The sequence below is a fragment of the Ramularia collo-cygni genome (genome assembly GCF_900074925.1).
Source record: "Ramularia collo-cygni strain URUG2 genome assembly, contig: RCC_scaffold13, whole genome shotgun sequence".
NCBI lineage: Eukaryota > Fungi > Ascomycota > Dothideomycetes > Mycosphaerellales > Mycosphaerellaceae > Ramularia > Ramularia collo-cygni.
Genome location: NW_019716267.1, coordinates 68,129 through 94,687, shown reverse-complemented (window position 1 = coordinate 94,687; position 26,559 = coordinate 68,129). Strand labels below are relative to the sequence as shown.

General features: G+C 52.1%; 8 protein-coding genes; 4 read left to right on the top strand and 4 right to left on the bottom strand.

The window, feature by feature from the left end:
- Nucleotides 1–5,204: 5,204 nt before the first annotated feature.
- On the top strand, nucleotides 5,205–5,543 carry RCC_07978 (uncharacterized protein; the record flags this gene model as incomplete). The annotated part of the gene is made up of 1 exon (XM_023773230.1): nucleotides 5,205–5,543. The coding sequence occupies one exon, from the start codon at nucleotides 5,205–5,207 to the stop codon at nucleotides 5,541–5,543; it is 339 nt and encodes a 112-aa protein (XP_023628998.1).
- A 693-nt stretch (nucleotides 5,544–6,236) lies between these two features.
- On the bottom strand, nucleotides 6,237–7,712 carry RCC_07977 (related to proline oxidase PrnD; the record flags this gene model as incomplete). The annotated part of the gene is made up of 1 exon (XM_023773229.1): nucleotides 6,237–7,712. The coding sequence occupies one exon, from the start codon at nucleotides 7,710–7,712 to the stop codon at nucleotides 6,237–6,239; it is 1,476 nt and encodes a 491-aa protein (XP_023628997.1).
- A 1,217-nt stretch (nucleotides 7,713–8,929) lies between these two features.
- On the bottom strand, nucleotides 8,930–9,736 carry RCC_07976 (uncharacterized protein; the record flags this gene model as incomplete). The annotated part of the gene is made up of 1 exon (XM_023773228.1): nucleotides 8,930–9,736. The coding sequence occupies one exon, from the start codon at nucleotides 9,734–9,736 to the stop codon at nucleotides 8,930–8,932; it is 807 nt and encodes a 268-aa protein (XP_023628996.1).
- A 2,319-nt stretch (nucleotides 9,737–12,055) lies between these two features.
- On the top strand, nucleotides 12,056–13,632 carry RCC_07975 (related to 6-phosphogluconate dehydrogenase; the record flags this gene model as incomplete). XM_023773227.1 has 2 exons in its annotated part: nucleotides 12,056–12,474; nucleotides 12,531–13,632. The coding sequence occupies 2 exons, from the start codon at nucleotides 12,056–12,058 to the stop codon at nucleotides 13,630–13,632; spliced, it is 1,521 nt and encodes a 506-aa protein (XP_023628995.1).
- A 396-nt stretch (nucleotides 13,633–14,028) lies between these two features.
- On the bottom strand, nucleotides 14,029–18,582 carry RCC_07974 (related to bile acid transporter; the record flags this gene model as incomplete). Its single annotated transcript, XM_023773226.1, has 1 exon — nucleotides 14,029–18,582. One exon carries the CDS (start codon nucleotides 18,580–18,582, stop codon nucleotides 14,029–14,031), a length of 4,554 nt encoding a protein of 1,517 aa, XP_023628994.1.
- Nucleotides 18,583–19,773: 1,191 nt separating this feature from the next.
- RCC_07973 (related to peroxisome assembly protein) lies at nucleotides 19,774–21,309 on the top strand (the record flags this gene model as incomplete). Its single annotated transcript, XM_023773225.1, has 1 exon — nucleotides 19,774–21,309. The coding sequence occupies one exon, from the start codon at nucleotides 19,774–19,776 to the stop codon at nucleotides 21,307–21,309; it is 1,536 nt and encodes a 511-aa protein (XP_023628993.1).
- An 852-nt stretch (nucleotides 21,310–22,161) lies between these two features.
- RCC_07972 (uncharacterized protein) lies at nucleotides 22,162–23,328 on the bottom strand (the record flags this gene model as incomplete). Its single annotated transcript, XM_023773224.1, has 1 exon — nucleotides 22,162–23,328. The coding sequence occupies one exon, from the start codon at nucleotides 23,326–23,328 to the stop codon at nucleotides 22,162–22,164; it is 1,167 nt and encodes a 388-aa protein (XP_023628992.1).
- Nucleotides 23,329–25,216: 1,888 nt separating this feature from the next.
- Nucleotides 25,217–25,843, top strand: RCC_07971 (related to NAD-dependent malic enzyme; the record flags this gene model as incomplete). Its single annotated transcript, XM_023773223.1, has 1 exon — nucleotides 25,217–25,843. One exon carries the CDS (start codon nucleotides 25,217–25,219, stop codon nucleotides 25,841–25,843), a length of 627 nt encoding a protein of 208 aa, XP_023628991.1.
- Between the last annotated feature and the right edge of the window lie 716 nt (nucleotides 25,844–26,559).

The window sequence follows — 26,559 nt, the reverse complement described above, 5'->3', positions numbered from 1 at the left end:
ACACTCGGTTAGACTTAGAGATCAGGAACACACACGCAAAATGAAAAGACAAGTCGGACAGCCACTCCAGTCGCCACAATCGGTTAGACTTGAAGATCAAGAGCACACGCAAAATGAAGAAGATCAAGAGCACACGCAAAATGAAGAAGAWCAAGAGCACACGCAAAACGAAAAGACAAGTCGAACAGCCACTCCAGTCGCCACAGTCGGTTAGACTTGAAGATCAAGAGCACACGCAAAATGAAAAGACAAGTCGAACAGCCACTCCAGTCGCCACAATCGGTTAGACTTGGAGATCAGGAACACACACGCAGTAGCCTCGAAGGACAATCCGCTTCTTGGCCGATATCAAAACCGATCGCAACGCAGCTCCAGTCCGGCCGGATCCGAGGAGAGCAAACGGGGCAAACGAAAAACAGACCCACTTCTTGTCGACAAATGAAAGGTTGGAATGACGGAGGTTGTTGAGATTGATGTTGTTGATTCTGTCGCAGTATTCTTGCAAGTTCCGTCGAAGGGCAGTAGGATGAGGACGGATCCCAGCCCTCGGCAGAGCCACGTCCGCCGCATGATCCGCGACATCCAACGAGAGTAGACCAAGGCCAGCACAAGAGACAAACTGAGAGAGTCTGCAAGATGCGAGCCGAGGAGACCCATCGCGGAGATGTACTGCGGGTGCGGTTTCCGAAGCAGTGCCAAGGGAGGTGAGTCCGCCGAAACGGTGTCTTGATGGAAAGTCTTGAAGTCCATTGGTCGATGTCGATGTCCAGCTGGGTACGATGTCGTCCGCTCCAGACTGTTGTGCAACTCCGGACAAGCAATGCAGAAGGCGACGTTCATGAAAAGTCGGCACTTGCCTGCCAGTGTCGAGAGTCGAACCGCAGGCGCGGGTGTCGGAAGTACGCCAAAATGGATGTCGAAAATCGTCCAGAGATTTTGCTTCAAGCTATCTTGCTTCAAGGTCGAACGTTTTGCTTCAAGCTATCTTGCTTCAAGGTCGAACGTTTTGCTTCCAGCTATCTTGCCAGGACCCGGAATGGAAATCGCACAAGTTGCTCGCCAACCGAAACCGCTGATGTCCTGGCCGCCGACGGATCGGCAAACCAACCACAACAACGGATCTGAAGGCAAGACTTTGAATGGACCACGTACACGATGAGGCAGTAGACATCGCAAGGATGTGCTTGATAGCCCTCGCTGCAGCAGTCCCCCCTCGAATGCGATATGAGGCGATCTCACACAAAACAAGCGTACCCATGCCGTTTTGCCGTTCCCGTCTTGCCATTCATACCGTTGAGCAAGGTGAGCTGAGCAAGCTGTCAGAATGAAACACTGAAGTCTCAAATCCCAACGCTCCTCGACTCTGACCTCTGCGGTGGTGAAGGCGTGGCGGTCTTGAAGTAGATCGAGCTGGGATGAGGCACTGAATTCTCAAATCCCGAGACAATCGTGGTTTGGGACAAGTCGGAACAGATCTAGAGGTAGCGATGACCAGGGCTGATACGATGCGAAGCATCGAGGCGTGGTATATGTTCTGCTGCACTCGGAGGCAAAGTCGGGATAGATATCTGGAGGCAGCGATGACCAGGACTGATACAATGCCGAAGCACAGATGCGTGGTATATGCTCTGCCGCACTCGAAAAGCAAAGGGAAACAAAGAACAACATGACAGCAAAAGGGACCACCCCGCCACGCACACGACAACAATGTCGAATGCATGGTGGATGGGGTGGGCTTACACCGGGCACGAGTGGCCTCGCGGCTGCCACGAAGAATGGGAGCGATGCCGTTAGATGTATAGCTCAGAAGAGCGAGAGCTGGTCAGGAGGATTTCCTTCGACGTCTTGATGTCTTGATGACGGAGGGCGCCGCGACTTGCGATTTTTGATTGTCGATGGTGGCGCTGAAGATGTCTTTGTGGGTTGGAGGCGGCAGGGTCTTGATGGGCGAATCATGCATTCTGGATGTGCATTGCCAATTGCCTTTGATCATTGAAGGTTATGCCACACTTGGAGAAGGTCCGAGTCCAAGGAAGTCGAAGCCATGGTCGGATATCGGAGTCGGGGATGCTGAGCACGTGACCATGAGGTCTGCACCTTCAAGAGCCAGCAGCGGCTGGCGACGACAACAAGGTCTCAACGATGCTCGTGTCTATGCCATGGAGGTCTTTGTCTTGTGTGTGCCTGACGGAACGCCTCCTTTTGCAAGTCTTCAAGTCGACTTTTGGTTATGTCGACCTGACGAGCGGACCAGCACAGCGGCGGTGCATCTCGCACTGCTACATTGCATCCAGAGATGCACTTCATGTCCAGCTGGAAGGTTGTTGAAGGCCATTGACCGAGTTGGTCAAGTCCGAGGTCACTGCCCGCATGGATTTTATGCCTCGAGGGTGCGGGGGAGTCGGAGTCGGAAGAAGTTGCGACGATGGGTGTTATGAGGCGGGTGATGAAAGCTGAAGTGGCAGAGGCTGTTGAATCAGCTACTGCTATTCCGCCGGTGCAGGTGTTGTGGCGGAGAGGTGGAGCATCATCGTCGTCGTTGTTGGGCTGCGCGGGCTGGCGGAGGAGTTCCCCGGGCAGCAAGTCAGTGGCAGCCGCACAATTGAGCGCATTGCCTGACAAGCATGGAGCAGCAAGCCATGGTGCTACTCAAGGCCTGTGGCATGTCGTTGTGGTTGCCAAGCAGCTGGTGTGGGTGGTGGTGGTGGTGGAAGGAAGTGTGATGTGTTGGAGCAGAAGCCGCTTTTTGTGGCCTTTGCTCAGCGACCATCCATTGCTGGATACTCAAGGCATCCACATAGCTACGCTCGCATGGCCGTGAAGATCGGTTGCCGCGACGGCGTGAGAGCTGGCGAATGTTGTGGTGGATGTTGGCGAGGATGTGTGGAGGAAGAGGGAAGCTTCGGTGATGGAAGTGAACTTGAGTGCTCCGAACTCTTGCCAAGCCAACCATTATCGCTCCCCATTGTCCACACAGCTACTTCCGGCTTTTGATAGATGCTGTGGGACGAGATCGTGAGCAAGATGAGGGTGCTTTGGTGCATGGTAGACTCCTGCAGCTATGGAAATGACTGTACAGGGCTCACGAGGCCACAACAACCATCTTCTGGTGGACGAAGAAGACTCGGACTGCTGCTACTGCGTGAGGGCACGCTCGGGCCTCGCACCGCCAGCAGCACTTGGAGATTCACAAAGGTTCTTCACGGCGAACAAGCGACGCTCATAAGGCGATTCATGCCCGGCTGCAGCACTCACTTGCGAGCGCCAACGTGGGAGAGACGGCTGCAGATTCTTGTTTACGGAGGAGACAGCCATGCTTGCATGAAAGGTCGCAGGCTGCTCTCCCCTGCCACAGTTTGACAATATCCGGACTTGGGCAAGCAGAGCGCTCCAGCGCAGTCGCTCGAGAAGGCGAGCCTGGCAGATGATCCTCCGCATGGGTAATGTAAGTAAGGCCATCATCCTTCATATCCATCTCCAGACTCTTCTCCAAGTTCTCGCTCCTGTCCTTCTCCGAAAATCCTTCAGGGCCCGCAAGCCGAAGCAAGGGACTCGCTTCATTTCCTCGTAGCTGCCTTGAAGAACATGTTACACCGCTTCCTCCATCGACTGTCAGGGAGAAATCACAGCGGCGATACTCTCACTTCTGCGCTTTCTCTCTGTTAACGCCGACTTCCGCTTGGAATACTGCTGAGCAACGAGCTCATCCCACCAAGCGCCATTCTCTGCCTCGCTACAGCAACCACCCGGCGCCCAAGTCTCTCACCTGCTTGACAAGCTCTCAGCAATGCACCACAGTATGATCTTCCACCGGGAAGCGCAGAACTCGTGTGCCCCTTTCTCACAGATCATCCGCTCCGCCCTTGTCACCGCATCCTCACGATACCATACACAATCAGTATTCAAAAAGCGGCCTGCGAGTAGAAACTGAGGGGTAGACAGGGCCATGCGTCGCGGCACGGGCGGTGAGCTGCTCCTCCGTGCATGATGAGCACGGCTTTCAGCCATCTTGAAACCACGCATGGAAACTCTCCCCTGTCTAGCAGCAGGTACCAGGCGCAGAACGTGGCTTGAACAGCGTCTTGAATGTACACAGAAAGAACTACGGGGCTCGGGAGGCTCATAGGCCTTGTGCATGAGGTGTTTGGCGAAGGATGCACGAGATGTGCTGCTGCTGAGCCCGGAGCGGCGAAGCCTTGCCCTTGGAGACTGGACACCACACACGCAGCTTACAGCCTACATGCGAGAGCGAGAGCAGACAAGAAATCCAGACTGGTCAGGCTTGGAGGCTTGATATGACGGATATGGATCATGCCGGGATGCTTTCCCAGCTCTGCGAGCCTATTGACATCGCTGGTACATCAGTCAACCTTTCACGGCTGACAGCGCCCTTGAGTCAGGACAAACTCCGCAACAGTCAGCTGTCTGAACGTTGGTTTGATTGATTGACTGAGCTATGATCCTATCATAAATTCAATCAATCAAGCGCATCTCAGACAGTCAAGGTGATGCCTCAAACACACCTTCTCCTTGCGCTAAGACTTGTGAGCTACGATAGGCGTGACACCTGCACATTTCTGTCCTTCACATTGGACTTCCTTGAGATGGATCATTGAACCATATCATTCTCCAGATGCCGAAGTTGTTGATGTCCAAACACTTCATTCTCTCTCTCGATGTCTCAATATGTGCTCCCTCCCTGCACATGCCAAGACCTCTGGTCTGTGAAGAGGAGGTTGATGAGGCTGACATAAAGTTGCCTTCTGAGCTTAGCGACACCGTGGCTCAAGTATCGGAGCAGGTTGACTCTTTGTTCCTGAAGTTGTCATCATGTCTGTACTTCCCGTTCCCATACAGTGTGCTTCCCGGCATTGAGGCTCTCTTAGGGTTAGGGTTGAGGTAGTGGGGTTGGGCGTGATGGACGATGTAGTGGACGACCTACCGATCTTTTGTTTCGGATCATACAGCATGTAGATAGCATTGATTGCAACTCAGTTCTGCAGTAGTCGATGTGTATTCGTCCGATAATGGGCGTGGAATGTTGAGCTCAACTGTCCGTACGTCGTACTCGAAATCAAATCTACATTGCCACCACAGACATCTCTCCATGCTCGAATAACTTGACACATTCACGTCACATGGATCTAATGTCATCAGCTTAAATACCCGACGACCATCCTACAGCTCTGGATGAAAGGTCGAACATGCTTCGAAAACCAACTCCTCTAGGCCCAAACCTCCTCCCATCATCCACCATCAAGATCGTCGATAGGTATCTTCAAAAGAAAACTCCCGAAACTCCACTACCTACGAAGTCACGCATCATCAACATTCTCACATCCGATCTCGGCATCAACAATTCTCCTCCCGACATCGTCCCCACCACCAACCTCCACAAMCCTCCAGAGAGAAAAAAAGTATTACGCACAAAAGCCCCGATAGCCTACCCTCTGGACTCAAGAAACAATCGAGATCCCCCGCCACTAACACAAGAAATGCCACAAGACCAGGACCAGCAGATCTCTCTCGGCTATCATCGGTGACTCCACAATTCGTAGATTCTCATAGTGACCAATCATATCCCAATTTCACTTTGGAACTTTGTGCCGTCGGGTTAAAATCATAAAATAGGTGCAGCTATAAACGGGTGTGCCCTAAGGTACCATTGGGAGCGAAGACGTTTTAGGGAATTTTTTCCAGGTGGGTTTTTGTGTTCCTGCATATCGGGATTTGGCGGTTGGCAACAAGCAGATTGGTTGTGTTGGTTTTTTTGGTGGGAATTATCGCTTGTATGTGTAAGGTAAATGGCTTTGGATCTTTGGATTTGATGGCGATGGATGGGTGTGATGTGGTTTCAACTGTCTTGGGATGAGATGTGTTTAATGAGAGATGGAGAAGGAGTACGGTACATGTTGRATAGCTCCGTCGAGAGAGCATCTGGCACATCCATCATCGCAAACATAACTTAGCAAAGTCGGCCTCGAGACAATCACAACCTGTTGAGATGTTCAAGACTCGGAAATTGTATCAAGTAAAGTCATTATGCATCATTATCATAAGCAAGCACGAACACGTCCTCGTGCTCGTGCCTGCAAAAGGATCTACTATCTTCATGCAATCATCCAAACCGTCCCAAATCGCTCAGTATGCCAGGTCGCTCGCTCTCGCGCTCATGCATTGCAAAAGTAACCCATTTCACCAATCAAATCTCTCTTCAATCTTCAAGTCCTCCCTCTTCAAGCCAATCCAAAGACTCCCTTCAGTCTCCTCCACATCTCCGCCTGCATGGCAGCCTTCGTCTCTCCAGTCCGGCTCGCTGCGTCCTTGTTCTCGGCAGCCCGGCGAAGGAGATAGTTCAAGCATTCGAACATGGATCCCCAGCTTGTGAACTTGTAGACCTTCTCCACCGGTTCGATGCCCTTTGCCTTGTTCTCCTTGGCGGCTGCGAGGAGGCTGCAGGAGACTTCATCGGCCATTCCTTGGAGTTGGGAGTAGACCAAAGGAGTCAGTWCTTCACCTCGAGCGGCTTGCTCTTGGCGGAGTTCCTGAGCGATCTTGACGGTAGCTGCATTGTGTGATGCTACGACGACTCGGACGGCGGGGAAGGTCTCATCGCTGGTGGCTGGCTTGAGGAGGTTGTTGTATTTGCGCTTGATGAGGCCGGCCATGACAGTGTCGTATGCGTTGTGTGTGTCTTCAATCGTGGGCCAGATCAGGTCTCGCTTCTCGGTCGCGAGGTATGCGCCGCGGACGAGCTTGGCGCCGAGAGTGAAGCCTTCATCCTTGGCGATCTTCAGGTGCTGGGCGAGTTCGCCAGGTGCTTGCTTGAGGTAGAGCTGGTACGTGTTGTACATGATGCACTTTCCATCCCGGTTGAATGCGCGCTGGAGGTTGAGGGTCCACTTGTGGTAGCCTTGCAAGTTCCACGTCTCTTCTGCAGATGGTAGAAGTGCAATGTCCTTCTCGGCGGCGGACTTACAGACGGTCTGCATGGCAGCATCCATCTCCTCGCTAGGAGATTTCTCTTCCGCCATTCTCCGCATCGCTGCAGGTCCCATGCCTGACCACTTCAGTGCCACAAAGTCACCTTCAGCGGCCATGCGGATCGAGTCAAGCATGCCCTTGCGCCAGATTGCGACATCTTCGAGCTCGTTGCTCTTCACATCTTTGAGAACCTCGAGTGCGTACTCCAAAACGACTCCGGAGTATCCGAGCTGCCGAACCTCTGCGCACGTCTTTGCGACTTCGGCATCATTTCCGCCCGCGCAGAACTGCTTGTAGAAGGTCTTCATGAGGAGGGTCTTCATGATGGGGTTCTTGTCTATGCGGAGGAGCGGGTTCTTGGTCTCGAGCATCGTGCGCAAGATTCCGGTGGATGCGCTCAAGAGGATCGGGGAGCTGGACATGGCCGTGATGAGGTAGGTCCGTAGGATGTGAGAGAGGGGGAGTGCGGCGAGTGGCGGTGCCATGCTCGCTTCTGTTGACTGTGGGATTGTTGTTGTTGGTGTGGGAGTGAGAGTGGCGGCGGAGGTTGTGATGGCAATGTCCTTGGAGGGTGTGGAGTGGAGGTTCCTCTTTGAAGAGTGAAGTCTTTGCTGTTGAGTCGAGTGAAGTGTTTGCGCCCGGCAAAGGAAATTGGTGTGCTTTTGGACGATGCCGGTGATGATGGCGCTCTCATTCCTCAGGCCCCTGGTGGGCATCATGACGGACATTTTCTGAATGGCTAAACCGGGGGATACAAGTCGGTGTGGAAAGGGTGTCAAGGATGGAAGTTGGGGTGGCACGGTGAGAGGACAAAGAAGAGATGTTATACTTGGCCTGGCCGTTCCCCGGACAGCCCTACTACTCACTGACCACCTGCAAGCCCTTATCGAACTGGTGATGGTGTTGATACAAGAGGATCCATGGATGGACTGGTCGCAATCAGCGGTTACCGTCGGCATCTTGGCGAAATCGTGGAAATTGAGACCGCATTGGCTCCGAACGTCATCATCTTTCACCCCCACTTCCRGCAAACGACGGCGCCGATATCGGACATGGCCCGAAATAGGAAAGGCTGGATTGGAAGCTAAGATCTGTCGGCAGGTGAGATTCAACGTCACTTGATGCTGCATTTCGATGAGATTCGACCGCATCTTCTCGCAGAAATGTTTGATGAGATAGACTGGTATGCGCCTACTTCTCCGTGATTCATGCACATCTCTCCGCTCTCGCTTCGATTACACCGGACTATATTGTGCTATTGACAGTCCACAAAGATGCAATGTGGGATGTTCCCTCCCTAGGGATACTCCTCTAATATGGCAAATGGAGGCTCTTAGGGCGGATCTTGTGCTATTATTACAGCTGCATTGTGGGAAGAGATCCATCTTGCGGTGATACAGCCATAAATCGCCCGTAATCTAGGTATGTCTCTCTACTCTCGCTTCGATCACACGGGACTATATTGTGCTATTAACAGTCCACAAAGATGCACTGCGAGCTATCCCCTTCCCAGGGATACTCCCCTGATATGGCGAATGGAGGCTCCTGGGGCGGATCTTGTGCTATTATCACAGCTGTATTGTGGGAAGTGATCCAACTTACGGTGATATAGCCACAAATCGCCCTAACTCTCGGCATGTCTCTCCACTTTCGCTCCGGGTAGAAAGGGTCATATTGTACTACTGATAGTTAACAAAGATGCACTGTGGGCTGTCTTCGTCCTAGGGAGCCTCCTCTGATGTGGTAAACGGAGGCTTTTGGGCGGATCTTTTGCTATCATCACAGCTGCATTGTGTGAAGAAACCCCAACTTACGGTGGTATAATCCCAAATCGCCCCTACTCTGAGTGTATCTCTCCACTTTCGCTTCGGAGAGAAAGAGCCATATCACACCACCGGTACTTAACAAAGCCGCACTGTGGGTCGGAATTCATCAGGAGAAGGCTCTAATCGAGCATTTTCATTCTCAAATCTATCTCTTGTTCGCTTAAGAGAGCGCTGTCTCTCACTGCGCGCTCGTAGTCTTTCCACCCAAGCTCGATTTTCAGCATTGCGTGCAGCTGGGATTGCAGCTCTTCGCCGAGAGATCTCTCAAATTCGACTGTTTCTTCCGCAGCGGCAAGCACTCTGCCCATACCAAAAGGCTTCTTGTGCAGGCTCTCTGCACGGAGCTCCAGTCTTCTGGCTAGGAGTAGCCAGTGCTGGCCGTGGCCGGTGACTCCAAGGCGGAGCTTGCAGTCCGATTTTTCGCAATTGTCGACCCTAACCTCGTTTCCGTGCACCATTATCCAAGCATGAGCCATTTCATGGAGAATGGTCTCCAGTAGGTCCTTATTGCTGGTATGCTTCTTGAAGTCGACCTGAATGAGTATCTTGTACTCATCTTCATCTTCATCCAATACCACAGACGTCAAGCCCATGCATGCCCATCCGTCACATGTCAGATTCTTCTTTGACCTGAGAATTATCCATTGATGTAGCTGGCTCTTGAAGTAGTGGGCGTCCAGGCTACGGACAATATCCTCGGAACGGTCTCTCAGGTCTTGTCTGCTGATGAGAGCGTCTTTCCACTTCTCAAATCCAGCGCCTTTGCCTACAGCCTCTTCGAATGATGTCCAATAGTGCGGCAAAGGGTGCGGACCGTCGACAATGGCGTCTGTATGCTCATAGTCGTTCTCCGGATCGTCCATCCACTCCAGAAGCCCTTTGATCTCCGTATGGTCGTGGTGTTCTYCTGAGTCTGATTGCGACATTTTGATGGTTTGATGTGGTGTATCTGGCCTGGAAGTGGTGGAATGTGATGAAATCCGATAGAAGAAGGCCGCAGGAGATGGTTGTATTCAAAAGAAGTACAATGGCATCGACTAAACTGCCGTGCGGCCTGATTTGGTGTTCCAATATGTCTTGGCGGTTGCCTCCAGCAGCACTTCTTGATGTTTGTAGATCGATTTTGAACCTCCGCCACCCAAATCACGCCCCAAAACGCGACAAAAGCCCAAATAACATCCGCCAATAGCTTCGGAAACACTTACAGATCCATATCTCATCATCCAGCCACACATCCAGCCCATCATATGACCCAAGCCCCAGCGAGGCGMCAGCGCACAACGTCAAGCAAGAGTAGCCAGACCGGCGTCTGATTGCTGCTGTTTTCCGGCGCCTGTCCAGCCTTCGTATGAAGCTCCACTTGACTCTGGTGCCTGAAAGCAGACACTTGCATCGCCAACCCTCTTCATCGCACGCAACTCTTCCTCTTCCCCTGCCTCCTCTTCCTCGTCCGACACTAGACACTACACCACCATCAAGCAACAATGACGACGAACAAGGCACCAAACCCAACGTACACCAGTTCCAAGGATGAAGCTGAAGCACCATGCCTCCAGTTGCTCGCGGATCGATGACCGGGGACATGATCCATCTAAGCGCGGCACCGCAGCCTAGATCCATAAACTCCTCAGCGACGGCTTCTGGCAGCAAGTATGTCACTCGCGCTTCCCAGTGCCGCAAGGCGTAGGACTTCTGAAAGACAATCCTACAGCAGGGCGACGAGAACAGCGGCGTGGAACGCTCTGCCCGGCCGAAAGAGAAAGAAAGCTTTGGAGAGTGCCAGAAAGTCTCGCTGGAGATCCAAGAGATGAAGCTCGCGCTTGCAGTGGATACGTGGCTGCCGAGTGAGACTAGAAGCTAAGTATTCCAACGCAATTTTCATGAAGCGGTGGCTTGCTTGGGGATTTCCTCTCTTTCACAAGAGTCTTGTATGCCAGTCCAGGTGGTGTAATTTGATAGATGGTCTCTTTAGGTTTGCGTTGTGAGCCCATAATCGAGAGCTGAGTCTTCAACTCTCACCCACAACGAGTGAGGCACCTCCACTGTCTCCAGGAACGATAGCAGAAGTCCAGGGCCGTCCCGGAGCCGCCCCATAGCCCGAGCAACTCCTGCCACCGAGCTTAGCTGGACTGCAATTCGGCTACCCCAAAGTACCGCCTCACAGCAGCTCCCGCCTGGAACGATGACCCAGCCCTACCCGAGATGAGACGCATTCTTTCAGGAAGAGGATCGAAAGTCGAAAGATTCTTTTCAGGCTTCATCCAGGCCCTCACATACCACGGTTGGAACATAGGCCCTTTGATGGATCTCTCCATGCCTGGATTCGGTGTCTGTCGACTACAGTGAATCCCCGTAATGCTTTTAGAATTTCGAGGAATTGGAGGCTTTGGCCGAAAGGTCTTGAAGTTACGCAGAATTTGTTCTACTCAGTGATTGAGCATTTCGCCAGAGACTCTGGCGTCTTTCCGAAGCTACTCTGTACTATGGTTGGGGACGATCTTCTCGTTTAAGCCTGCCTCTAAGGGCCTGAGACGAATGCTGCAGAGCGAGAGCGAATGTCCAGCGTTCCAATCGAATCTTCCAAGACTGGAGGCGGTTCCATTGAAACATTGAAGGATTCTCCATGTTCACCGACCGGAGTTCTGTTGCCACCCGTTTCCTTCCCAAAGCTTGACGGCAAGCTATGTCTTTGGGAAGACTTCCCGATGCATAAAGCACAAGTTAGCGATTGAGAGCGATTTGCCTTGCTTTCATGATATACTGTCCATTGATGCGGGACGATGCTACTGTAGCAGCGATTCGATGGTTGGAAAGAAGATTGATGTCCCAAAGCGAACCCTTCTGCCCTTGAAATTCGTCATGGCCCCCGGATCAATCGTTGTGGGAAGCGACCTTCAAAGCCTGGACTTGCCGGTTTGCCAACCGGACTGGGAAGCTCCAACGTTGATCTTTCTTGTGAGAGGAGAGCAAGATGGACCAATTGTATCATGCTTTTGACGAAATTACTTTCGTGGTAAGCACAAGATTGCCTGTTTGGAACGTTAGTTCCGTGGAATCAAAGCCAGATCCATCGAAGCTTGATGTGACATCAACCCAGAGCTGAATCCACAGCTCTGCACGGGAAGGTAAGCTATATCCCTGATTCAAGTCTCTACAACTTGCTCGAAATCCTTCATCCTCTGACAATCAGCTATTCGACTAATCCTCACTCCCAAGCAGTCACTGGCAGATCTTGCTCCAACAAGATGCATCCAGAAATCAAGAAACTGGCCATGGTTGGCTGCGGTGCCATGGGAGGTGGAATGGCACTGCTATTTGCTGAGAAAGGCATCGATGTACTCCTGAAGGACCCCTCCAACGAAGCCATGGACAAAGTCCTTAAAATCGCCAAAACGGATGGCGTCGCCGGCCGGATTTCGAAATATCAAGACTACAAGTCATTATGCCAGAGCTTTKATTCCATCAAGGTGTTTGTATGGTCGCTGCCGCATGGATATGTGGGAGACAGAGTACTTGATGAGCTCATGCCTCATCTCGAGGTTGGGGATATCATCATTGATGCTGCCAATGAGCATTGGGAGAACTCGGAGCGGAGGATTGGCAAGTGTCACACCAAAGGCATCAGATACGTTGCCATGGGTGTTTCTGGTGGTTATCAAGCAGCGTATGATCGTCTTTCATCTTGCTTTGCTGATACATTAGCTGACATGGGGGATGTAGCCGCCGCGGACCTTCCATGTGTCCCAGCACTGACGCAGAGACTTTCGACATCGTCATGCCACTTCTTGAGAAGGCTGCGGCCAGAGCACCAGATGGCACTCCATGCGTAGCGAGAATCGGAACAGGCTCTGCTGGACATTACTGCAAGATGATCCACAACGGTATCGAGCACGGCATGATGTCTGCCGTTTCTGAAGCCTGGGGGATCATGAAAAATGGCTTGGGCATGGATAACGATCAAATTGCCTTCGAGTTCCACAAATGGAACACTCATGGTGAGCTCCAAGGCACATTCCTCGTTCGTATCGCCGCCGAAATCTGTGCGACTTTCGACGATCAAGGCAATCGAGTTCTGGATAGTGTGGGGGACAAAGTCGTGCAGGACTTCACTAGGGAGGAGGGTACGGGAATCTGGTCCAATACTGAGGCTATCATGCAGCATGTCCCAGCTCCGACATTAGCTGCTGCTCATTTCCTGCGCTTGGCCTCWGGCAATCTCCACGAGCGCCGCAAAGCAGCGAAGAACTTTGGCAACTCGACCTGGCAAGCCAAGAATATGGAAGATATTGACTCTGTTGACGGTTACCTAGAAGGCCTACGTCTAGCAGTCTATGCCACCTGTCTTGCCTCTTATATTCAAGGCATGAACATCATTGACAAGGCGGATAAGATGTACAAGATGAACGTCAATTATCTGGGTCTGCTTCAGATCTGGCGCTCGGGATGTATCATCCAAGCAGATGCAATGTCCTCGAATGTCTTGATGCCCATCTACAAGAACTACAAGACCAAAGCCGACAAGAATCCAATGTTCGAGTCGATCGTGGCGAGCGAGTTTAGGAATTGCATGGAGGGTAATGATGTGGAAGAAGGCATGAAATGGACTGTAATGCACGCTCTCAAAGGCGATCAGCATGTTCCAGCCATGACTGCGGCACTGGAATGGATCAAATATCAAACCAGCACGGATTTACCGACGAGCATGTATGAGGCGCAGCTGGATTACTTTGGCAAGCACATGTATGATCGTAAGGGAGAAGTAGAAGATGCAGAGGGATTGCCCACTGTGGGCAAGTATCACTACGAGTGGAAGAAGGCTTGAGCGCATGTACAATGATCGATTGTGGAATGGAATGGAATACTTCTCTCTTTGTCGAAATCGCATTCCAACCTGCTGACTGGACATGAAAGCGATTAAGTTCTACGTATATGTATGATAGCAGTGGCGCTGGCGTGATGCCGGGATATGTATAGTTCCAACCAGGTTACTCCGAGCTCTGAGATGGAGATGGATGAGAACTGATGGTTTGATACTCTGCGTTCTTTGTCTGCTCTTCAAATCACGAAAAGGCAGATCAAAATTACGGCCAGGATGTACGTTGGTTGAGACAGAGGCCCGTGGTTTATACGTAAGGGGAGATCATCTATTGCTCATGCAGTCTATGTCTTTGTTTCCATGCGATCCAGGTTGTCGTAAAGTCATTCTCATGTATCGTGTCTAATCCTCCAACTCCTCCATCGCTTCCCTCCTTTCCCTCAACATCTCCCTCGCATCTCCCTGCTCCAAAACCCTGCCCTTGCCCAACACAATGCAAAAATCTGCATCCTTGACAGCCTCCAGCCGATGCGCAACAGTGATGACTGTGCTTCCACCCAGCTCCTTCTTCAACACCTCTTGAATCTGATCGGCAGTCGCACGATCGATGCTCGCCGTCGCTTCATCCAAGATGATTACTGCACTTCTCCGTAGTACTGCGCGCGCCAAACCTACAAGTTGACGCTGTCCTTGGCTGAGATTCCGGCCGCCGCTTTCAATGTTCGTCGCCAGATCCCAGCCTTGACGAGCACAGACTCGGGATAAGACAGTAGAGCATTCCTCATCTGTGTGCTCGTCTACCGGGTCAAGGTTCGCCCGCATGGTTCCGGGAAAGAGCACTGGATCCTGTGCGAGGAAGGTAATTCTAGTGCGAAGAAGCTGTTTGTCGACTTCTGCGAGGTCAATGCCATCGATAAGGATGCTTCCCGAGCTGGGGAGAATGGTGGCGAGCAGACTGAGGGCTAGTGTGCTCTTCCCGCTGCCGGTACGGCCTAGAACAGCGGTCTTACTGCCGCCTTTGACGGTGAAGGAGACCTGGTGCAGTGCAGGATCCAAATGCTGCGCATACTTGATTGTGACGTCTTTGAACTCGATGTCTCCTCCGCAGGAAGGCCACCATGCAGGCGGTTCGACGTGTCCCTTTTCCTCCTGTTGTAGGTGAAGAAGCTCGACGACCCGCTCGACGCTGACGAACTGCATTTGGAGATTGCCATACTGTTTGCACAGTCCATGCGTTGTGATGACGAACTTGGTTGCGGAGACAAGGGCGAATGCTGTCAGTCCGGGGCTGAGGTCTGTCAAGAGTGCAAGGACGAGAAGGAGGAAAGTGGCCAGAGATGAGAGGATGTCATAGCGGTACATGAGCCAGGCTTGGGTGCTCCAGTAGAAATGATCCATCTTTTGGAATGTGTCGACGACGTGGATTACCCTGTCTTGGAAGCGAGATTGAGCATTGAAGGCACGCACTGTAGCAAGTCCATTGAGAAGCTCGCCAAAGTTTGACATGAGAGGGGTGAGTGACACCATTTCCAATCGACGCAGACTCTGACTTGTCGGGATGAAAGTTCTGAAGACCAGAACGAACAGGGCTGCCAGGATGATGGTGAAGATGAGGAACATTGGAGTAATGCTTGCAATTACCACCACAGCACTCAGCCAGCTGAGCAACATCCAGGAGATTGAAGCAAACTGTTGGCTGATCCCGCCGTCTATGACACCAATGTCCGAGGTCATGCGATTCATCAGTCGACCGACGGGTGTTGTGTCGTAGAAGCGGAAAGTGGCACCGGCGACCTTCTCCATGACTTCCTGGAACATGTGCTTGGCTGCGGTGTACACTATGCATAGTAGAACCGCTTGGGACAGGATGAAGAACAAGGACTGGCCAAGAGCGAGGAGAAGGAAGATAACCWGCCAAGGTTTGATGTTGTCCCTTGGGGATGGTAGGTCATGGAACAGGAAGGAGCCGGAAGCCTGACGGGTGTGGAAGATCGGGTCGCCGTAAGCCGAGAGTTGAGGTGACAAGAGGCCAAAGACTTCCATGTCTGTGGTATGATTGTGAGCACCTCCAGACATGAAGACCCCGAGAGGGGTGCTGCTGGCCTTCCGATCGTAAGCCTCGCCCCATGCCTTGAGGAACCAGGTCTCCCCGAGCGCAAAGAATCGATAGATGACCAAGATGATGACCGTGAGCGCCCACAAGCGCAAATCTCCCGCTTTGATGTACTGCCAGTAGACACTGGTCTTGACGCCACCATAGGCCCGGAATTCATCCTCGATAAACTTCTCCGGAATCGCAGCGGTAGACTTCTGTTTCCTCACTTCTTCGCCAATCTCTTCTTCCTCTGATTTCATGGCTGCTTGTGGTGCCAGAGTGTTCTCGGCGGCAAGAGCGTCTTGGTCCAGGACATCTGCTCTTCCACCTTCGATTTTCACGATCTGWTCTGCGCAGTCAAAGACCAAGTCCGTACGATGCGTAATCAGCACAGTCGTTCGACCTTTCAACAAAGGACCCCTGATACACTCCCGTACAATGGCCTCGGCAGTTTGTTGATCCAGTGCAGCCAGTGGGTCGTCCAGGAGAAGAATGCCCGCTCTGCTATATACAGCTCTTGCAAGTGCAACTCTCGCCCTCTGGCCTCCACTCAGCCCAATTCCGTTTTCTCCAATCAGAGACAGGTCCCCGGCTTTGAACTCGGCCAGATCTGGCGTCAGCGCGCAAGCATCCAAAACAGTTCGATACCGCTCGCTCTCATACGGTGCATCGAATAGAATGTTGTCTCTTATTGACATGCTTTGTAACCAAGGAGTTTGGGAACAGTATCCCATTGGCTCCTGAGGGCGGATGAGTTGGCCGTCGAGCATGTCTAGTTCGCCCAGAAGTGCTTGCAGCAGTGCTGTTTTGCCCGCTGCGACTTGACCACAAATGACCGTCAGACCTTCTGGGAAAGAGATGTTAATCTCTTTCAAGACCGGGGTAGTAGAGCCGGGCCATGCAAACGATGCGTGATCCAAGGCAAGTTTGTCGCCGATCAACGCTTCGGTCGCCATCTCCTGCAGGTCATCCTCGGCCATGAAATCTTCAATTCGGCCAGCTGCTACCCAAGCATTGATCAACGAGATGATGAGATTGGGAAGCTCTCGAAGCTGAGAGGTCATCATGCCAAAGAGCTGCAATGCTGGAAAGGCAATGTCGACTGTCAAGTCTTTCTTCGCAATCACGGTGTAGCTGTAGAAGGCTACCACAGGCGTCAGATCGTAGCTCAGCGTGTTGATGAACCCGACAACGAGTCTCCAAACAGTGGTCAGAACCCTCAGCCAAAGCTCTTTCTGTCTTGCCGTGAGAATCTTGGAGAGCCATGCGCCTTGCCAGCCGTACCATCGAAGATGACGTATCGCCTCAACAAATKGCGAGATGAGCTGGAGTTTCAAGTCGGTGGCAGTGCGTCGTTTCTTCTCGTACCAGACCAGGACACGAGCGAGGATGGCGTTCATGAATTGTGCCAGAATCACGAGCGCCACCGACATAAGCGCAGGCCAGCCGAGATAGGCTACCACCAGCGAGACGGAGAAGATTATGGCGATTGGTTTGCGGAYGATCTGATCAAATTCCCAAAGACGCTGAGCAACCTCGTAGACATCATTGCGCATCAAGTTGAGAATCTTGCCCATGGAGGCGGGTTCTTTGGCGGGAGGTGGCGGAGATTTGGCGAAGGTCATTTTGGAGAGCGTCCTGCTCCACCAACCCGACGGCGTTGGTTTTGGTGTTTCTTCGCCGTTGCCATTGCCATCGGAATGACCGTTCTGGGCTTTTACGATCTCGGGTGGCTGAAATGAGATCTTCCGGCCGAGTGTCTTTTCGTACAACATCGTGATCATTTCTCCTCTTGACCGCTCGTAAGCTCTTCTTCCAAACCATAGGTTGAAGACTCCCGATTGCGTTTTCAGTAGGCGTACGCAAAGAGCCATCCCAGCATATGTGAGTGCGACTCTCTTGGGGCTTGTTTCATCCCGCATTGATGCCAGAATGAGCTGCAGAAAGATTGGTTCTGCATACTCCGCGATTTGCTCGAATATTCCCAGAAGAGTAATGATGAGAAGGTCGAGGCCATTGGCGCGCAGAATGCGGCGGATGACTGTTCCCTTTAGCTGGCGGAAGTTATGATGCAGGAACCGATGTTGAAATTCATGGGGTAGCGACCAGACGTCTTCGTCTTCGAGCTGACGCTTGCTACCCACTGCCAACAAAGGTGTCATCCATCTGACTGTCATGAATAGCCATGGGCTGAGAGCTTCCTCAGGGCTGCGAAGGTACGAGGTCGGAGTGGTGAAGGGCATGCTAGTGTCCTTGGAAGGGAGGAGCGGATCTCTGAATGGCATGACCAGTGTAAGCGCCGTGGCCAGTACTCCTAGAGCAGTGCTAATGCTGTTGAGAATGAATATACGGGTATCATTCCACCGGTAATTTTCCAGTAGAATGGCTTCCGCGATAGTGCTCGCCACCAGAACTCCCAGAATCGCATAAGGCACCGTTCGAGGGCGGTACAGCATGATCTCCAACACGGCAATGAACCATGGTAGAACAGGAGTCAATGCCAGCGCGGAGCGGTGGTCGAGGAGGAGCGAGGCTGCCATTCGGACAACGAGACCAGAGGCGCAGAGCACCGCAAGAGTAAAGGACTTGGCGGTCCATCTTCCTTTGACTCCCTCAATTTCGGGAAAGACTTCGGGGAAGTCTTCCTGGACGAACGGCTGCGTCCATTTTGGGTGCCATTTAATGAACACTCGAAGGACCTGTACGAGGAGGATCACAGCACCCAAAATCGCAGGGAGTGTGGCAATGAAAGGCAGGAAACATGGCCGAAAGTGCGCGGTGCTCGAGTTCCAGACGTGAGAGAGGCAGATTCGATCCGGGTCGAGTAGTCTATCGTTCAGTATGGCGTTCTGTTGGTCCATGGCCGCGGATGTGGTATCGTCAATGACGAAGATTGTGGTAAGTCAAGTGTGGTGGCGCGGCATTGCTCGACGTCGTTGACGTTCAAAGCCGAGTCGTCGTCGTTGTCGTAGAAGAAGTCACTACAATCTCAGTCGAGGTGCTGCCTGGAAGGAAGGTTAATAATGATGCGCGGGAACGGAAAAATGCAGGTCGATCGAGGACGAGGCGGATGCACGGACCCACACCAAGAGGGCCGCTCCGTTCTGTGGGGCCGACGTGCCGACATTCACTTGATCACCGCAAAGGACGAAAAGGGAAGGAGCTTGTGGAGTGTCCTGCTTGGACTGGCCGAGTGTCTTTAGAGTTATAAGCGCTGTAGTGGTTACATTCATTGGAGCTATAGGTTTGCTGATAAACGATGATCGCGAAGGATATGTGTAATACTAAGCTATCTAATGCGACGATAAAGGATCTATATCCTTCTTACAGTGGTTTGCCTAGCAAGTGAATGGAGAAAGAAGCCAAACATAGAACTGATTAGAAGGGCGTAGAAGGCACGCGCCACACCCTCGAACACATGCCACAGTTGTGGGGGGAGCTCCATCCATGTCGTTGGATCTGTTCGAGTGCCAGCTCACAGAACCTCAGCTAACTTTCATCTCACGAACGTGTTGTAGAGTCCTGCGTCCTAGCGTGATAAGTGCCATTGTAAGAGACGCACTCGCGAAACGAAAATCGTAAAAGCCAATCCTCGGTATGGTCGCTCATCCCATTCGGTCGCTGGAGTGTAGATGTTACCAAATGCCTGATCGGCTTCTGTGCAAGTCTTCAGATCAAGAACTGTCTCTGGACATGAGCCTTTGTATTCAATCTATACCAAAGACCCGGGTAGGTAGTCTCTTCCAGCATGGAGATAAGTGCTTCGTTGGACATTGACGGCCAATTTACGACGCCAGTGACCCAGCATTTGGTCCGTTTGGGTATCATGCTCTGTAAACATCTCGAGCATCATTGTTGTCGAGGGGATGTATGTCAAAGGAGGATAAAGAGTCTTGAAAGATGATCACTCACCCAGAGCTCACACCCGGCCCGAGCGCGCCGAACCTCGGCTTCTTCCACACACGCGCCTGACAGCGAAACAATTCATAACATCTTACAGCAACGACCACACTCTTTTATACGCTCAGGTTATGCCATAGCACCCTCTCAACATGGCAGACTTCGCCGCCGCCCAAGCGCGAATAATCGAACGCCGCGCCGCGACCGCACAAGCCCTTGCCGCTGAACGATCCGCGTCCGACGCTCTACGATCCGCACAACTCACCCACTTACCCCCTTCACTCCGCTCGCATGTGATATCTTTGTTGAATTTCCCCCAAAACTCACTCTTTGGAAGTCGGCCTGCTTACCGGGTGGGACAAGTCGACTCGGAGCTCCTGGACGAAGCGCTGCTTTCTCTGCTCAAGAAACAGGCGAGCGAAGGGTTGAAACTATACGGAGCGCATCTCAAAGACGACTGGGATGCGGAGTTGAGCTTGTTGCTCAGGGCTGTGTTGTGGAAGTTGAGCATTTGGGACCATGGAGCGAGTTATGGTGCCAGTCTGCAAGGGTTGAAATACATCGACGCGAGGGTCAGGGAACGGGAGAAGGAGAGCGATAAGTGGCAGCGAGGAATCTACGGATTGGTGACTGTGGGAGGAAGATATGCCTGGCAAAGATGGGAAGATTGGTTGAGCAACGCAGAGAATGGTTATGAGGAACCCAGCCGATGGACCAAATTGCTGGGAAATGCGACGACAGTGCTGGATTCCACGCACAATGTCGCTGCTTTTGCCTCCTTTTGTGTGTTTCTGGTGAATGGGAGGTATCGCACCATCACAGATCGGGTGTTGAGGATGAGATTGGTGCCCGCRAGTAACCAGACGAATCGGGAGGTGAGCTTCGAGTACTTGAATCGACAGCTGGTCTGGCATGCTTTTACGGAGTTCCTGCTCTTCTTGCTGCCGTTGGTGGGAATCTCAAGATGGAGGAGGTGGATTTCCAGAGCATGGAAGAAGACGAAGATGTACGTCACAAAACTGCGCACGGGCGAGGATGAAGACGATGAGGATGTCAAGGGTGGAGAATTGGCCTTCTTGCCAGAACGGACGTGTGCGATATGCTATTCAGATCAGAATCCCGCGGGTGGGAGCACTGAGCAGGAGATTGTTGCTGGAGGTGGAAACAGCGGCATCATTGGAAGTGCGATGACCGACATCACCAATCCATACGAAGCCGATCCCTGTGGATGTGTGTATTGCTTCGTCTGTCTGGCGCAGAAGATCGAAGCTGAGGAAGGAGAGGGATGGACGTGCTTGCGTTGTGGAGCTGTTGCGAAGGAATGCAGGCCATGGAGTGGAGATGTGGTTGTCGAGCGCAGCCGTCCGTCAAGCCGGCCATCGACTGGGAGAGGGAGGAGTGCAACAGGTGCTATGAGGAGCGCTGGGGGAGAAGGCAGTCCGCAAAGTTTTCGTCGAAAGAGCGTAATGTTTGATCTCGATGATGAAGAGAAGCGGGCGATGCTGGAGGACGAGAGGGATGCTGAGGCTGATCTCGAAACGCTCGATCCCATGCCTATTGAGGAGGGCGAAGAAAGCATGGCGTGGAGTAAGATTGATGGAGACGTTGTCGGCCAAGAGGAGTATGATGAGCATCAGGAAGATGATGGTTATGGTTCCAGGTCGGACGATGAGGAGAGTGAGAGATGATAGGTACACATCGCATTACATGCATTTACCTCCTTCTTCACATGCTGCCCAATCAGTCTGAGACAGCCTTGGTTGAATAGACACCACTATCGAGTCAGCCGACTCTGTTTGGAGTCCTCCAATGAGCCATCAACCAAGCCTTCCTACGATCCAGCACTCTGGGGTTCGCCGCATTGCACAATCCATTCGGAAGCACGGATCTGTGCCTTCAGGCCACTCACTTAGGTCACTTCGAAGTTGCCAAACACGCCTACGCAAGCAAGACCGAGACCATCAAGTGTCCAGACAATCAGCAAATTTGCCGTCACTTCTCATACTCGCCATGCCAACGAACACTGAGATGCTCCCGACCTCGAGTGCGAGACTTTGTCATAACAACATCTGCGGCCGACCCTCTGCCTGCTTACACCTATCATGACCACTAACAATGTACTCAGCTGTTAGGTTCTTGCCCCAATGCATGACCAACCTTGCACTCGTAGATCGGATAGTCTCATTTGTGACCAACGTCAAGCTATGGCCTGCTGGCATTCAATATCGATTGCAAACAAAGCGTCACATTCGACGGAGACGAAGGGTGTAATTAATTAGACTTGGACTTCTATGAAGGTCTGCTAGCTACCGAAACGTATACCGATTTTTTTTTCACAATTTGCTCTCTTTTTTTCGACCCCAAAAACAACCTCAAAACTCAACTCCATCTTTCTTTCCTTGAATTCCGTCCTGTTCTCTCCTTGGACTGCATGTCTGAGTACACTGAGGTGCAACTGCGCACCGCAGTCGGCATCATTCAGCCGGGAGATCACGGCCAACTCCATCGCGATGGGATTTGGCGAGGAGGGCGACATTCTCCTACTCCGCGCAGTCTCCACGCACCGCTGCCACATGCCTCCGACTCACCGAAGCGCTTCGTGGGCGCCTGTTCAGCAAATTGGCCAAGTAATCCCGAACTAGAAGGTTCGCGGGATCTTCACCGTGCGTCGAGTCGCAGGACGGCTGCGTGTGCTCCTGCTCAGTAGTCTCGTCGTCGGACCTCTCGCAGGACTTCATGTCGGCTTGCTCGTCAGGCCTTTCCTTGCATTCCTTGAAGACATTCATGTTCTCGTGCTCAAAAATGTCGTCCTTTGATTCGAATGAATCGATCTGCTCCTGGGTGATGCCCCCTTCTTCGCTCCGAAGCCCGCGGAAGATTTCCTTGGCGATATTGGTCAAAGCAAAGTACATGATCTTGTGCACGAATTCTTTGACGGAAGCACTCATCCTGCGGCTAGGATGACGATCTTCCCACCTTTCGTGGATCATTTCCTCCACGTCTTCGACCAGGCAGATTACATTTATGTAATCTTTTCTCTCTATCCTGCGGTAGACCTTTGGCTCCGTCGCAACATACTCCTTGACCAACGAATAAGGGAGTTTCAGGACGCATTGGAGCATGCAGTCCATAGCCCGGCGTCCATCGACGCTGGAAGCGACGTCTCGCATGAGGGCTTGCATCTTCAAGCCCGCCGCCCGCGCTTCGGGATCCGAGAACTTTCCAGATACGCTGGGATCGGTCCAATCGTGACGGCTGCTGTCCTGCACTTGCAAGCCATATGCTATGTTGCAGACCAGATCCCGAAGGCGATTGGGGAAGTGCCCTGGTGTCAGGGGTGAGCTTAAAACCCACTCGGCTCTGAAACGGCCGTTGATCTCGAGATCTGTCCTGATCTTGAGGACTTCCCGGGCGCTTCGAACGTCTCTCCCGGAACTCCACCATTCTGTTTGGCAGATGGGACATTCGTTGTGGTATGAAACTCGCAGCATGTTCATGCATCTGTGGTGGAAGAGGTGCGGGCATTTGGCATTGGCAAGTCCCTCTTCTGGTGCGATTGGGAACGGGCAGACACCGCATAACTCTCTGAGTCTTTCCGCCGGAGCTGCAGAAGTAGACTCTAGGAAGGCTTCTCGGGTGGCATTGAGGCCCTCCTGGACAATCAGCGCGGCTTCGGCGGAGATGAAGGTGCTTGGAAGATACGACATCTTGGAGTAAATGTCGTTGAGTGAATACGGTTGATGGTGTGGAGTTGAGCGRGTGCGGTTGTTGGTGAGATGTTGAGTGAGTGCAGTTGACGGCGGTATTGGGATCAAGTGTTGGAGTGTGGTTTTTTGAGTCTCTGGACCACGCCGAAAATTTGTTGTGCTGGAAAGGTAAGGCTTGGTATGGTAATGGTAATCGGTGGGAGAGAGGGCAGGTAGCAGTAAAGACTGTAGATTTTGTAGGCTCGATTGTTGCTGTCCTCAAACCCTCCGGCCCACTTCCGCAGCATCTTGGGTATACGTCTTCAAACGATGTGTCAACTTGCGGCTTTCGAAGGTACGTCCTCAAAGCTGATGAGTTAACTTTAAGCTTGAGGTATATGTCTTCAACTCAGGTACGAAGTCTGCGGGTTGACTAGCGAGTACCAAGAACTCTACACATACGTACTGGGCTTCCATATGCGCTGATGTGTCCAGTAGAAGCAGTCTTTCTTGGCGGTCCCCCTTTGGGGTATCCAGCCGGGATTCAGAAGAGTCGGCAATGCATTCAGTATCTGGATGCCGCTTAGATAGGAGCCGCCGGATCGAAGCAAGTTTACATCCAGGCAACTAAGTACCGTCCCGCCGGTGATGGACATTCCTGTCGTTGTCGTGATTGTTGGTGGAGATGGAAAAGCCAAAAATTCGATGATTGACAGTTGTATCCTGATACTGGCACCACRGAGCCGCACAACATAGAGCTATGCACATTCGTAGACTTCTGCTCATAGTTAGCATCTGGGCAAACAAGCATCGACATTGGATTCTGTCTGTTGTCTTCCTCCAAGTAATTCCGCTTGCGAGCTGCCCGCCTACCTCCCAAAGCCAAGTGGTATGAAAAGGCTTCGTTCAATTTCTTGTAGCAATTCTGCGTTTCAGGAGAAAGTGCCTCATAATTTGATATGACCGCGGTAAAATTTGAAGGTGGTTAGCAAGAAGCATTGCGAACCAAATGCAGACTGAGTGGAGAGATCAACCTTACCTATCTCGGACATGGATCTTACATCTGGAAGACTCCCACTGATCCTGCGCAGTTCTGCAGCGTTGCGGCAGTACAGCGAGCGTGATGCTTCTATGAGAATGCTGCGTTTCATCTCTTTCATGTGAAATCGTGCTGGTCGGAATGTCGCGGAAGGAGACCGGAGCCTAACACTGAGTCGTCATCGGCCACCAACCGAACATTCATAGCTGCACCGGTGCAGCCTCCAAGAAAAGCTGTGCAAGGCATATCTCATCTTCATGAAAGCATGAAGCTATACAAGCAGGCCCATCTGTACGGTTGAAAGTCAGTACAGGCGGTAAGTTCTTTGATGTTTGGATCTTTCCAAACTCGCAACTGCACCTCAGCCAACACCATCCTCGGCTGCGTCTCGAACTCTTCTCTCAAACGAAACTTCCACCACAACGAACGATACCAAGAATGTCGAAAAGCRAGGTTGCTCACCTCCCTCTTTCGACTTCTGGTCCGCAGAGACGGGCCTTGACCGGCACTGCTCTTCGCCAAACCCCATGCCTGAAATAAGGGCTCTGCATTTACAGAAGCTGAACGCTCGATCTTCAATCTTCAAGGTCTTCTTCCCGCTTCAGTCAATACACGTTCAGAACAAGTTTCGAGGGCATACACACAATATCAGACCCACAAGATGGATCTGGAAAAGAACACTTTCATGACCAGCGTGAGAGCGGGACGAAGTTCTTTACTATCGCCTCGTTCATAAGCACTGGCAAGAAAGTTTCCATCATCTACACGCCGACAGAGGGAGAGGCCATTGCGGATTTCAGCAAACTTTTCCGCGGGCCGGAGGGTTGTTTCCTTGCCATTGGCGATGGAAAGGAAGTGGTGGAGAAAGCAATGGAGAGCTACGGTCGTGCGGAGGATATCGACGTCATTGTAGTGAGCGATGGCGAACAGATTCTCGGGATTGGCGACCAAGGAGTTATTGGCATCCTGATCAGTATCGCGAAGCTCGTCATTTATGCGCTGTGCGCTGGTGTCCATCCGAATCGAGTCTTGCCCGTGGTTCTCGACATTGGAACAGATAATAAGGGCCTCATGGTAGATGATCTTTACCTCGATGTGAAGAAGCCACGGACAAGAGGAGGGGAGTATGACAATTTCCTCGATACGTTTGTGCAAGCTGCGAAGAAGAAGTTCCCGGCTGCGTATCTTCACTTCGAAGACTTCGGCCTGGCAAATGTGCGGACCATCCTTGATCGATATACGCCGCAGATTGCCTGCTTCAACGACGATGTGCAAGGAACGGGGTGTGTTACTCTAGCGACCATACATGCTGCACTGCATGTGTCCAGAATAGACATTGGAGATTTGCGGGTTGTAATGTTCGGATCTGTGTCTGCGGGGACAGGCATTGCGGATCAGATTCGAGATGCGATTTCGGTGGAGAGTGGAAAGTCGAAGGAAGAGGGTGTGAAGCAGATCTTCTGCGTTGAGAAGCCGGGCTTACTGTTGCAGAGCTAGAAATATCAGCTTACGCCTGCGCAGCATCCATATGCAAGGGACGATGGACTGGAAGGATGGGAACAGAGAGCTGGTAGATATAATCAGGAAGGTCAAACCGCATGTTCTGATGGGCACAAGTACCACGCCCAAGGCTTTTACCAAGGATGATGTGCAGGAGACGTCGAAACATGTGGAGCGACCGATAATCTTCCCGCTTTCGAATCCGACGAGGCTGCACGAAGCCAGTCCCAAGGATCTGTTCGATTGGTATGGTGGGAATGTCCTTTTTGCGACTGGGTCACCATTCCCACCTGTAAATACCAAAGATGGCAAGAGGGGGATCGCTGAGTGCAACAATAGCATGACATTCTAAGTTGTATCCAGTGTCGAAGCTGGTTGGTGAAGTGACGCTAACCCGACCAAGCCCAGGCATTGGTCTCGGTGTTGTCCTTCCTCGAGCCAGACTACTCAGGACTGAGATGCTGGTTGCTGCACAAGTCTCTTGCTGCACAGGCGTCGGCGCTAAAGGATTACAATGCTGCATTGTTGCCTGATTTCAGCGATGTCCGAGAGATAAGCATCAAGATTGCTGCTGCAGCGTTCAAGCAGGCAGTCAAAGAGGATGTGCATCAAGGAAAAGGACATTCCTTCCGACGATGCTGACTTGGAAGAATCGATTCGCGATCAAATGTGGGTTCCAGAGTATCGCGCGCTGAAAAGATTCGAGCGGCGAT